The following is a 14131-nucleotide window of genomic DNA, read 5'->3' on the forward strand; positions in this document are numbered from 1 at the left end:
AGGTTTGGAAGTGATCTCACTTCCATAGTTCAAATTGCAGCCCAACAGGTCTTTAAGGTTAACAGTAACATCCAAAGGAACATACTCTAGAACAGTCAATTGTGTGAGATCAAAAGGGCAGAATTTGCCCAGATATAAAGCTCAGAAGGAAGGAAATGACAGAAAATATGCATGAATGGAAAAAGAAAACAGGAAGGAGGTGGGAGCAGCAATATTTCATTGTTGGGATAGCAATCAATGTTACAAACAAGATGTTTATAAATTGTTGAATGGAAAACTAACTTACTTTATAAATTTTCTTCTAAGCCACAATGAAAAATGCCTTTAAAAAAGTAAAAATGAAGAGAAATAGGATTCAGGGAAAGAAAACAGAAAAGAAATACTTATTTGTAAATTTTATTTGCCTCCTTTGTTAGAAAGAATAGAGAAAAATATAGATTATTCAAAACAGTCTCTGGTGGGTTCTCATGTCTGATTCTCTACTATGTTACCATTCAAATATTACATTTCAGTAAGTCCTGTTTCTAGTTCATAAAGTCTCCATTAAAAATGAACAAAAATGAAGACATTAGGAAAATTTTAAAAGCATATAGCAGAGCCTGAACACTTTCAGATAGGTGAAAAAGCAATCAGCAAGACACATAATATTTTATGAAATAAAATAGGGTAGTAACAGTCCATGTGGCACCAACAATCCTTTAATGTCTAAATGAATAACCTTAATCCTAATACAGATTATAGACTGCAGGGATTGACTACAATGTCTGTTGTATCCTGATGTATTTATATCAATGGCCTTACTTAAGGTCATTAATTTTTGATACATAGCCAAAAGTAATCCATGGTTCTTGAGTATTTGTGAGAGAAAGAAAATAAAGCAGGAGAAAAGTGAAGAAAATAAAGTAATGTAAGGTAAAACAAAAGAAAACAAAAACCCTACAAACATGAAGAAAACATAAAATTGTATTTGTGGTTTGAATTTTCTTGAAACTTTTAAAACTTCTTGATCAATAAAAAGGAAGACAGTGGGAGTAACAGCAAATAGGTAGCATCCCTTTTTACAGAGCTAACCATATAAATTCACGGTGTTAAAGATTTAAGAGCTAGGTTTCAGAAGTTAGGAATTAGCTTTTCATCAAAATCTCTGCTCCTAACCTTTCTGTTCATTAGCCTCCAACAATTCCTTCCAGAGGCTGGCAACTTCACGCAAACGAGCATCCACATTGTCAGAGGCATAGTGATTATCCTCAATCATCTTCTGGCCAGTTTTCTCTAGGTTGTTGAGTAGTATCGTATTAGCTGACAATTCCTCCTCAAAAGCTTGTTGCTTTTGTACTCTGCTCTTCAAATTCTGTGTATCCTAAGACAAGATAAAACACAACAAAAGTAAAGGAAATCTCTGCTTGAAGAATGAGGGTCAAGATTTTGAAGACAGGAATTATTTCTCATTCTAAATCTAACTGTATCAAGATTAAGATACAATCAAGGACTACTCTAGTAAAAGTATGGAGCCAGAAATTGCTTTGAAAACCCATACCACTATTTCCTCCTTCTTGATACATAGAAATTATGGCTAATCAATCACAGCATTTATTTCTACTTAGACTAGATATGATGGAAGTTTCTTAGAATATAGATCCTTCAATTCCAAAACTGTAATTCCATGAGACCAACTAATGATGAATATATCCAGGACTGGATCACCTTGCCTACCTTGTAATCTTCATCATCTGCCAGCTTTTTCTTCTTGTTGATCCAGTTTTTTAGATCATCTAAGTCCTGATATAGTTGCTGCAGAAGCAATGAATCCTTCAGCAATTGACGTCTAGTGGCAGCCCTTTTACGCAGGATATCCCGCCGGCCCAACAGCTGTAAAAGGCCATAAGCAACCTTACTGTTAGCAAAACCAAATATGGACCATGAGCTTCACTGCCCACCCTGGTCACATGACCCCAATACTTTCTCTGACCCTAGTGATTATCTAGAACCTTGGACATACCCCATCTCGTATAGCAGCAATGTTCTTGGAGTCATAATGGTCATTGTCGATCAGTTTGGTTGCTGTTTTATCTAAGGTCTGGGGAAAACAAAGGAAAGGGAGATGGTTTATCTTGTTAATTGACACTGTTAGCTTTTATCAGTGAGAACTAATAAAGGAAACATATGGATTAGCAGAGGACCATATTAGGTTCTTTGTTGATTAGAGATTAATAGTGAAGACTTTGAATTTAGTTGTTATTGTTGCTATTGGTTTTGTTGTTGATATTGTTGTTGTTGTTGGTGGTGGTGCTAGTGTGTGCATGAGTTTAAAACTAGCACTATCCTAGGAGACAGTAAAAGGTATAGAGTAGATTGGACTCCTTAAGCATTCCTTATAGTATACTTATCCATGCTTATATACTGAATAGATTGTAATTTATTGATCATAGGGATTCTGTACAAGAGGAATACAAGAGGGTTTCAAAAATGTCATGGAAAAATTTCATTATATTTTAGTTCCATTTTTCCATGCACTTTTTGAAGCCCTCTTGTTTAAAGAGAATGGAAGAAATAATATGCTATAAGTGAAAAATATTATTTAGATATCTAGATACTAATAAAGAAGAGAAAACTAAGTCTAGATATTGCTGTTAAGTTGTTGCTAGGTGTCATTAACTAACTCACTAACTAATTGTTTTTGGCTCCACCTCATAGTGACCCTATGTACAACAGAATAACACACTGCTCTGGCTGGCATCAATCTCACAAGCATTAATGCATTTCAGCCCATTGTTGCAGCTATTGTGTCAATCCACCTCATTGAGGGTCTTCCTTTTTGTGCTGATCATCTACTTTACTAAGCATGGTGTCCTTCTTCATGAACTGGTTCCTCCTGATAAACATATACAAAGTGTGTGAGACTAAGTCTAACCATCCTTGCTTCTAAGGAGCATTCTAGTTATACTTCTTCCAAGACAGATTTGTTCATTTCTTCTGGCATTCTATGGTGCATTCAATATTCTTTGCCAATACCATAATTCAGAGGCATCAGTTCTTTCTTTGTCTTTCTCATTCATTTTCCAGCTGTCACATACATAAGAGGTGTTTGAAAATGCAATGGCTTGGGTCAGGAGCATTTAAATCATCAGAGTGATGCTTTTGCTTTTTAACACTTCAAAGAGATCTTTTGCAGCAGAATTTTCCATGAAAGTCACCACAGTGTGACACAATGACAGATGAGTGGTAGATAGAAGATATTATTAGAGAAGAAGAAGTTAATGAAATCTAAATAATACAGTTCAAATTATTAAGTAGTGATTCTGTACAGAATATGGATCCGATAGTTTTTATTAACACTGAAGAAAAAAAAAAAAGAAAAGAAAATTTGTATGCACTACATCAATGAAAAATGCCTTGACATCCTAAAAACTTGCTAAATATACTTTTTAAAACTAAAAGTGTATTGTTGAGAATAGATATGAACATATTTTTCTGTTTTCTCTTTTAAGAATAATTCTCATGTGATGTTTGGTGTTTATAAAATGACACAAACAAAACCAGTTACCATTGAGCTGATTACAACTCATGGTGACCCCAAGTGTGTAAAGTAGAACTGTGTTCTATAGGTTTTCAATGTCTGAGTTTTCAGAAGATTGCCATGTCTTTCTTCTGAGATATATCTAGGTGGACTCAGACCACCAATTTTCTGGAAAGCAGCCAAGCATGTTAACTATTTGTACACTGAGGGATTTCCTAGTGGTTATAAGTTGTTGTCTAAGGACAGACGGTATATGAGATGATTTATACAAACATGGATCCCAGTACATAAACCCAAAACTCATTTCTTACTGTGATCTTTTCTTCCTGGGCAGTAAAAGCTTCCTCAAAGTCTTCATGCTTCTGAAGAAGGGCTTCCACACTTCCCAAAGAGTTTCCCAAGTCCTCATTATCCAGGAAGGCCTGTAGGAGACACACAGATACATTGAAGGTGTACCTCAATGGTGAGCAACGGTTCGTTTGAACATCTCTGAGAAGAGGAATAAGAAGAGAGGCAAGGGGACCAGAGAGCAAGGCAAGAGTTAGCACAATGGGGCTAATATGTAGAGACAAATCTCAGACACCACAAGCTTAAAATCTCCTTTCATTGATTCAATGCAACCTTCTCACCTATGTTTCTGGGTCTGCCCTCACAGCATTCTCTCAGTCATGATTGGTACTAATGTGAGAACTTAAGTCCATCTCAAGAGGACCACTTACTTCCAGAAATCCTTCCCAGATTTATCTTGCCTGAATCATCATAATTTTTTCTTCTTGACTCCTTAGCAATTTGATATTCATTTTTCCTTATATTCAATTGTGATAACAGCTTCTATACTGCACATTCAAGTGTTTCTCTGTGCATTTGTCCATGAGGAGATTGTAAAGTCCTTATAGATAGGGTCCATCTTTTCTTTATGTGGGTCACCCTCTAATTCCCAGAACACACTTGGATCCAGGGAAATAGGTGTATGGGTGTTGATGGTGGTCATAGTAGTAACAAAGGGTAGGAAAAATTATTATGAAATTATTTGGACTTATTCTGTTACCTCTTGTCTGCTCATCCAACTGTCTACTTGCTCACTGTCTCGGAAGAACAGATGCATATCCAAGCACTGCTCATATTGATGTTGACGCTTGTCCCACAGTTCCAGCAGGGCAGCCCAGTTGTTGGCAAGTTTTTCCATCTTTGCACAGAAAAGAGAGTGTAACCAGAAAGATATTTAATTAATTCAATGCATCCTACATTTACTGGGTATCTAATAAATACAAGGCATTTTGAAGGATACAGAGATAAACAAGAAATGAGCTTTGCTCTTAAAGGCTTTTATAGCTAATAAGCAAATAAGTATATCATGTAGGGAAAATGGGATAAATGTCAGAAAAGATGAATATGACTTTTAATAGTTAGGAAAGATGTATTCTTATTGAAAGAACCAGGTATTAGAAGTATGTGAAGAATCATCCAAAAAGAGATTTCTTGAGAGATGGGGATCAGGATTATAGGAAGATGTGATATTTTGAACAAATGGTATTATCGGAATTCAGAGTAACTATTAGATTATTCAATATATTCCAGAGAAAAGGCCATACATGTTCGGATGTCTTCTATGCCTTTTCCATTAGAAAATTATCATATTATTATGAGATTAAGTAAAGGATGTCTATGTCATTCTCTGTTAAAGCTAGGTTACCTTTTCCCTAACTTCGTCAGAGGCTTCGTGATTGGCACCCAGCAGAGCTTGACCAGTTTCATCAACAGTTTGAAATCGGTCATCATAAGAGTCAATCTCATGCTGTGGTGATAGAAAACAAATGCATCAGAATGCAGCAAGGAAACTGGTCATTGCTTAATGAGGAGAGCTTCCATCTGTACCTTATGCTGCTGATGCCTGTCCAGTAGGGCTTCTCCGCCAGCCACATCTGTAGGCAATTCATCAGCATTGATTAGAGCAGTCTTCTCGTTCATCCAGCCTGAGAGTTCATCGTAGTCAGATAAGAATCTGTGATACCTGTGGGGAATGTAAGAAAATGAAGGTGGTAGTTCTGTGTCTTGGAGTTGGTTCCCACTCATAGTGACCGTGCATAGGTTTCTGAAGTTGTAAATCTTTATGGGAGCAGAAAATCTCATCTTTCTCCCACAGAATGGCTGGTAGATTTGAACTGCTGACTTTGAGGTTAGCAGCCTGACTTGTAGCCACTACACTACCAGAGGGAAAACAGATGTGACAGGATTTTGAGCAGAGTAAGGTTTGATTTCTGTTATGTTATACCAGATGCAAACTGATTTTATTAGGTAAATCTGCTTCTTTATCTTTCCTCCACAAAGAATAATCATACAATGCATCCATAGACCTTTAAACACAAAAGTGTATGAAGTGCTCACAAGTAAACTAGCACATCCATGTAAACAACAAGAAGTACCTTGTGGGAAAAGGGAGCTAGGCTTACAGTTAGAAGCATCTCATATGTCTCAGTTCACCCTTAACCCTCCCTATAAATAATAGTAAAAAGCTACTTAATCAACAAAATTAAATGCTTACCAGTCAGTTTTAAATCAAAACAATAGGAGGAATACTACCTTCTATTGATTTAGTAACTAACCATAAGAATTAACTACTGAAATGAAGTTCATTTATCATTTTTTGTGTGTATGTAAATTATAACCCACATTGATGAAATAATTTTATGTTTATTTTTATTTTATTCCTATTTGAGATTTTATTTTAGCTCCATAGCTAGGGACAGGGGTTTGAAATGTTTCTTCATCACCTTTCCCACCTTTATACGTAGGTCACTTCTTAGCAACACACAGCTATGCAAACTGGGGAAGACAGAAAGGTGGCGTTAAGGGGAGGTGCAATGCTCAGGATTATGTCAGCCTGCAAGGCCTTTCCTTGACAAATACAAATATCTTATCCCTCTACTAAGCAGGCAAACTAATCTCCTGGTTGTCATATACCCTTCATTCTTTCATTCATGGTTTTGATATTTTACATGGGCCATCTAGAAAAAAATAGGTAAAGCAATAGGAAAGGGGGATTTCTCACTCATAAGAAGCCTTCAGCTTTGTATATCTGGCGGTAGCCAAAGCACAGATCTTCTCCCATCTTGAACATAGGTCCTCTTTCATCTGCTGGATCTGAGGTGCTTCTGAAGGATGGGAGACCTCCAACATATCTGCTTTATCACATAACGCCATCACCTTTGAGATGAAAAAGAAACTTAGCCTGAAATCCAAGCACTATTATTCCTCCTAGTAAAGATGTGTGTGCTATAACAAAATGATAACTGAATTATTTATTTATATCAATAGTTAAGTGCCGTCGAGTCGGTTCCAATCCACAGCGACCCTGTACAGGGTTTCCAAGGGTGTAAATCCTTACGGGAGTAGAAAGCCTTATCTTTCTCCTGTGGAGTGGCTGGTAGTTTCGAACCGCTGACCTTAAGGTTCGCAGCCCGATTCGTAACCACTACGCTACAATAGTTAATATTAAATAATGCTGTGTATTAATAATATCTTATCAAATATTTTTTTCTACTTTTGTGCTAAGTGCTTTACATGTACACCCTCATTTAGTGTTCTTTATTGAATAATAATTACAGGCCATATTATTCTTAATCCCCTTTTACATACGTGAAAACCAAGAAGCAATTTTTTTTATTCAACTAGCAAGTGTCAAAAGCAAGGTTTAGGTGCAATCCTGTTCTTCCCTACCTCTGTGTCCTATTTCTCTGTTTATTGTGTGAGTTATAACACATTTCCCCCCCACACACACACAGCTTAAGGAAATTTTAGTAATGCCAAATCATTCTTGAGGAACAGGATTTCTAGTACAACAATGTGTGACTTTCCACATGGGTAACTTTCCACTTGCTATTACTAGGTTTTCTCATTAACTCAATGATAATCAGGTGATAGCTAAGGTTCAGGATTCCATCATCTGTTCTTTATGAATGAAGACTAATGACAAGGAAGAAAGGAAGAAGAAGAAGAAAAAATAGTGGAACAGTGTTCAGAAACTGAACACAGAGATAGCGCTATGATGAAAAAGCTTAAATGACAAAAACCCACAAGTCTTGATCTATCTGTGGGCTTGCTTCTCAGAAGGAGCTTGACATAAATTGGTTTAAGTTATGGATAAAGTTTTGAAGGAAAAAGAAAAAAATTAAAGGATTGGAATCATTCAAGAATATTGACTTACTTTAAGTTCTGGTGTGTGTCTATGCCTATTCCTCCACACAAAGGAGCTGGGCTTTTCCAGCTCTAAGAAGTGAACTCAAAGGTGTATTTAATAATATGTTTTAAGTACCTCAAAGTTTATTATACAATTGGAAGAAGAAAATGCTTTATTCACTAGTTTGTGAAAAATAAGAGAAGCAGTATTAACCTGCAAACGAAGCAAGCATGGATAGATTTAAAACAAAAACAAAACCCCTGGCCAAAGCAGTATTTTACTGATAGGACTAGGACAGAGACTAGGGAACCATCTTGGAGGTATCACTTTTGTTTATTTGTATGTGTGTGATCCATATCAGACAAAACCACAGACTATATTATATATATATGCATGTATATAAAATAAAATTAAATTATTAAATACATGCAGCTTAAGTTAGAATTATGCAGTATATTTAAGTGACACAATTTCTCCTTCATTGCAAATAGTGAATTTACTGTGCCCTCTGAAGGCATAGTGTAAATGACATGACCACCATTTGCCTCTTCTAGGTCAACAGGACAAGCAGTGGCTTACCTTATCTCCCATGTCTGTAAGATTCTTCTTAAATCCCTCGTGACTGTGGAACAGTGCCTCTGAGCTGACAAGGTCTGTGCCATAGTTCTCAGAGGTCAGAAGAGGCTTCTTCTCCTTGATCCACTGGATGGCTTCATCCACATCCCTGCCAAGCAACAACATTGAGTTCCAGGGGGAAAAAAATGGCAGCATCCCAGTATCAATAGAGCAAAAAAGTGCAAGGTATTGCCTGAGTTCAATTACCCTGCCTTCCTACACATTAGCAAGATGTAATATAAAGGGCTTTTGCTTATCAGTGGTTTTTTTAAAAGTTTTCATTGTGAAGTGAGTGCAAGTTCACAGGGCAGGTCATCAGTCCCACATTCAATAGATCATATTTTGTTTCACTGCAATGATTACAATCCCCTCCATGTACCATCAATCAATAGTATTTACCTCTGTTCCCTAACTTTCCCCACCCTTTCTTTATGTACACATACAAAACAGAAAATACATATTCATTTAAATGTCCAAAGGGCACATTTTTCAAGCCAGCCTCGTGTCCACAGCCACACAGCCTTTTTCTGTCCATGGACCTAGAGTCCTCAGATACTTTTGCTCTCTATGCCCTCGCCTTTGCCACTGTCTCTGCTGTTGCTGTTTTTCTGGGTAGGATCCCACACTCCACTAATGCTCTTCCCTCTTGCCAGTCCTAGGGTTCTCTGTTCATGAAATAAAGGGTTAACTAATGCCCCCTTTTAGTTACACTTCATCTACATTTACAGTTGTGACCATTACAATTAGTCCTGATGAAAATTACACTCAATTGAATCATAAAATCCTATCCTTATCCTCTCTGACCCCCTGTAACCAGACCCATCTGAAAAAGCTAAAAACTATAAGGTGGGGATTCTATCTTACCTCCCTCATTCTAAAAGTACACTCCTAAAAGATTGTAAGCCAGCCACTTCATGCCTTTATAAACCAAGCCCACATTTTTAATGGCCAGTGTCAAACTTGCATGTCCCTACAACCCAATGTCCTAAGGAGGCAATCTTGATCCTGGATAAGAAGAGTCCTTCCCTTTCTATTGGCATTTTAAGCAACTGGTAGTGTAGTGGTTATGAATCACGCTGTGAACTGCAAGGTCAGCAGTTCGAAACTACCAGCTGTTCCGCGGGAGAAAGATGAGGCTTTCTGCTCCCATAAAGATTTACAGCCTCGGAAACCCTGTACAGGGTTGCTATGAGTCAGAACCGACTCCATGGCACCTAACAACAACAACAACATCCATATGCAAAAGTCTAGTTCATCAAATTGTATGATTTATGCTTGCTCCTTGTATCAGATGTCTTTATCTTCATCAGTTTGAGTTCTGGTCACCTAGCCATTGCTTGGTAGTAGTTTTCACTGAGATGTTAGAGACTTCAGCCTCCTTAAGTTGAGCCTGCAGAGATGCTACCAATATCTGGCTCAGCTCTCATGAATACCTTTATTCTTCCTAACTTTCTTCCTCTACCCATTCAAGTCATCACCGACTTTTTTGCCTCATTTTGTAGCAGTAATTCCCCAGTACTATGGGTATTGCTTTAGGTTTCAATCTCACAAGCTTGACCATAGGGAAAACTCCCAGTTTTCTTAACTACTCCTTCCCTGGCTGCCCCCAAAGCAAGTACATAATCCTTTTTGCTGGAGTATTGGCTTAATTATTAGGGGGAGTAGACAGAGGGTAATAAGAATAACAAGTGTTGTATAGTTTCAGACTTTTCCAAACTGCAGCACACAAATCCATACCTTTTAAATCTCTGGAGGTCTGCAACATTGGATAGGGTTTTCTGTCTCTGGAGAGCCAGACCATGGAGATGCTCCCAGGCAGCATTCACCTCATCCTGTTTTTCCTTAATCAAAGGCAGTTGAGGGTGGTTCTCCTATGGATGGAAATCCATGCTGGAGTTACACATAGAAGGGATTACACCAAAACTATTTAATCACTTCTCAGTTTACCCTGGTCCATACTTTGTTGGAAGTGAAGAATGACCATGATAGCCAGCCACCAAGTTTCATTTTATCCCTGCTTCCTACCTCTGACCTAATGTACTTTAGGTGAGCTGCTGACTTCACTGGACTAATGTACTAAACTGTTAACTTCAAGGTCAAAACCTGGAAAGCCAACCTGCCAAATAGTGTATTCTGTGTCTACAACACTGGACTAGCTTAATGTGGTGTAGTGAATTATATAATGTCTATTCTAGAGAAATAGTCTGTAACTCTCACCAAACAACGTTTCCACCCTGCTGGGTCAAGGTAAGAGATGGTAGAAGAAGACCAATTCAGTTGTGGGTGTTAGCTGAATTTATTGTAATTGTAAAAACTTGAAACTCTAACTGGATTTAAAATAAGTCACCTCTAAAGAAGGAGACAACAGGGAGGTAGGATCTAACTACCATCAAAAAAGAAGAGCCAACAGTGGTGTGTGTTCTTTGGATCCCAATATCCCTGTACATTGAGCTTCCTCGATGTAAGGACAGAAATATGTGACACCATAGGAGTGGCAGAGAAGTAGCATCAGCAGAACCAAGAACCAGAGCATGAGACAGAGCCATGGACATCCTAGTCCATGGAGCAAGTAAAGCTAAGTAACTTTGGGCAGGAAGTTTGCTTGTGGAGTAGGGTGTCTCCAGGAGCTCAAGTGGGGAAGCTAGATGAGCTGAGTGCCTTTAGACTGAGTCTTATGGTAGAATGGTGTGTTGTATAGGCATTTATCAGAAGCTGACTGAAACAATTTTGCCCTGAGCATTTCTGACCCCAAATCATAACCTGTTAAATTCTCTAATAAGTACCATAACTCTGAGTATGGTGTCAGAGTTCTGTGTGGTCATTGCAGCGGATTAGTGAACAAACCAGTTGAGTAGTGAGTGCCATGGGAGGAATGTTTAGTATCACATATTGTTTCACCTAAAAATAAAGATTGTCCAACCCTAAGGTTATTTTCAGAACTCTACTTCTAAATCCTTTGGAAATTATGGGGAAAAAAAAAGAAATGAAGAAATAATTCACATTATGGAATCTGATTTGACTTTCTAAAACTTTAGGATTATGGTTCCTAATACTTTTGGTAGACTGGCATCTTAAGAATCCAGTGAGGCATTTCTCCCTTTCCAGAATTAAGCTATATTCATACACATACAACTTCATGAATGGGTGATTCTTTCTATTGTACTGAATGGGCCCCACTCCAAAAGGCACAGCTTGTATTCTAAAAGTTTGTATAACCCTCCTGTGGCCATGCTATTTTACCCCTCCCCTTTCAAGAACTAGTCTCTTTTTTAACCTTTGGAACTTGGATGGCCTACTGACACACTTCAACCAATAGATGGGTACAGAAGTAGTGATATTCTATGAGCTATGGGGTATAGTTTTCAAGAGGCATTTCAGGTTCTGCTTTTATTCCCTTACAACACATAGAAAGACCCACAGTCTACTGAATTATAACACACACACACACACACACACATATATAGTTGTTGCTGTTAAGTCCAGTTGGTTCTGACTTATAGTGGCCTTATACAGGGATTCTGAGACTTGTAAATCTTTGGGGGAGCAGAAAGCATCACATTTCTCCCAAGGAGCAGCTGGTGAGCTCAAACCGCTGACATCGTGGTTCACAGTGCAGTACTTATCCTATGGAGCCTCTGTGCTTCTTGTTGTTAAGTGCCATTGAGTTCATTCTGACTCATAGCAACCCTGTATAGGGTTTCCAAGGAGCGGCTGGTGGGTTTGAACCACTAACTTAGTGGTTAGCAGTCTAGTGCTTATCCTATAACAATATATATAAATATGTGTGTGTGTGTGTATATATATATATGTGTGTGTGTGTGTGTGTATACATATATATATTGTTGTTGTTGTACCATGGAGTTGATTCCAACTCATAGTGACCTTGCACAGGGATTCCAAGGCTGTAAATCTTTACAGGAGCAGAAAGCTTCATCTTTCTCTCGTGGAATGGGTGGTAGTTTTGAACTACCGACCTTGAGGTTAGCAGTCCAATTTGTAACCACTATGCTACCAGAGCTCCATATATATACATACATACACACATATATGTAGGAGCCTGGTGTGGTGCTATAGGATAAACACTGGACTACTAACCACAAAGTTAGCAGTTCCAACACACCAACCACTCCTTGTAAATTTTGAGTCAGAACTCACTTGATGACAGTAATGACAACAAAAATATTTAAGGAGTCCAGGTGGCTCTGTAGAGGAAGCACTGGACTGCTAACTTCAAGGTCAACAGTTGAAACACACCAGCCAATCTGTAGGAGAAAAATGAGGTTGTTTGCTCCTGTAAAGATTTACAGACTTGGAAACTCCATAAAGTACTTGGAATCAAATCAATAGCAGAGGATTTTTGGTTTTATATATATATATATATATATATATATACATACACAGGAGTCCTGATGCAGCACTACAGGTTAATGTGCTAGACTGTAAAGTTGATTTGAACCACAAGGTCAATGGTTCATGCTCATCAGCCGTTCCTCAGAAACCCTATCAGGGTCACTATGGGTTGGAACTGACTCAACAGCCCTTAACAACAATAACATATATATTACATTTTAAATCTATATTGTGCTTTCCCAGTTGTAGTTAAATTTTATATATTATGACTTTATCTTTGTAGTGGGACTGATCTTTCAGTGTTATACAACCAATATAATATTGTAGATAAGGATTTCTAGAGCAGAGAAATAACTCATATCTTCCATTTATAGGAATGGGCTTAGCATAGGGTTGTTAACAAAAATGTTGGTGGTTCACACACACACCAATCATCTTGTGGGATGAGGTAGTCTGCTTTGTTAAAGGTCTACAGCCTCAATAACCCTATGGAGAAGTTCTATTCTCCTGAGTCAGAATTGACTCAATGAGAGTGGGTTTGCTTTTGGTATATAGATGCAATTAGACAGGTCTCTCAGTTTCTTACATATTCTAGTGATTTATTTCTAAGGTTAGCCTTTGTTTGCTTAGAGATTGCAAATTTGTTGAAATACTTTCTTAAATAAATAAAGGTAAACCTGCCTAATTTCCTCTCTTCCCCACCAAAATAATCATACAACATATTCCAAAATCTTATTTTATATTTTCTGTTACTTTAATCTTTTTCTTCTTCATGAAGGAAGGTTGCTGCATAAGCATGGGTCATCTGTGACTTGCACAGTGTAGGGACTAGCACTGTACATCCCTCTATTTCCTTACTATTCCCTGTCTTCCTCCAATCCCACCAACTATTGTCCAGAGGTTCTCCTTGAAGATCAAAACCCTATCCTGCAATGACTACTACTTCCAGCTCACCTCAGCACACTCATTGGCATATTGGTTCACTGCAACCACTTTTCCTTTCCGAATTTCTAGTTCCATTCGGAAATCTTCAAACTTCTTATGTAGAACTTCTGTGCGCTCCCAGTCCTCACTCAGCTCCACTGATGCTGCTATAGCCTCCTGAAGATATAAAAAACAAACAAACAAACAAAAAAAAAAACAACTATTGAGTCAACATAAATTTTTGCATGTCAAAATCCAAGATATTCTCAGAATAACATAGTTGGAGATTCTGGTGAAATCTGGGAGAAACTATTACAGTAAGAGTATACTACCCTGACCCAAGGGGCAGTATGCTTTGGAACAATCCTTGAGAAAGTCCTGTAGCATTGTTGGCTGGAGTTCTAGGAAGCACCATTTTTGTGATGTGGAACAAGAAAAATAAATTCATCCCAACTCAACATACTGAATATCTATAGCAGCAATATACTAAGTACTTGATTGGATAAATCTTCAGTTCTAACTATAAGACTATTATCTAAGTGTTTAGA

The 14131-nt window shown here is 37.8% G+C and overlaps 1 protein-coding gene across 2 annotated transcripts in view; it reads right to left on the reverse strand.

Annotated features, from left to right (window-relative positions):
* SPTA1 (spectrin, alpha, erythrocytic 1 (elliptocytosis 2)) overlaps positions 1-14131 on the reverse strand; it is a 117914-nt gene that overhangs the window by 98852 nt on the left and 4931 nt on the right. For both annotated transcript variants that reach the window (XM_006861621.1, XM_006861622.1), the window contains exons 4-14: positions 13614-13760; positions 10047-10180; positions 8274-8418; positions 6567-6721; positions 5393-5528; positions 5211-5312; positions 4566-4703; positions 3829-3939; positions 2000-2077; positions 1714-1869; positions 1156-1360 (exon numbers count right to left, since the gene is read on the reverse strand). In XM_006861621.1, the coding sequence (XP_006861683.1) occupies positions 1156-1360; positions 1714-1869; positions 2000-2077; positions 3829-3939; positions 4566-4703; positions 5211-5312; positions 5393-5528; positions 6567-6721; positions 8274-8418; positions 10047-10180; positions 13614-13760 (1507 nt within the window). The remainder of the gene's footprint in view (positions 1-1155; positions 1361-1713; positions 1870-1999; positions 2078-3828; positions 3940-4565; positions 4704-5210; positions 5313-5392; positions 5529-6566; positions 6722-8273; positions 8419-10046; positions 10181-13613; positions 13761-14131) is intronic.

Source organism: Chrysochloris asiatica, unplaced genomic scaffold (genome assembly GCF_000296735.1).
Source record: "Chrysochloris asiatica unplaced genomic scaffold, ChrAsi1.0 scaffold00042, whole genome shotgun sequence".
Taxonomy (NCBI): Eukaryota; Metazoa; Chordata; class Mammalia; order Afrosoricida; family Chrysochloridae; genus Chrysochloris; species Chrysochloris asiatica.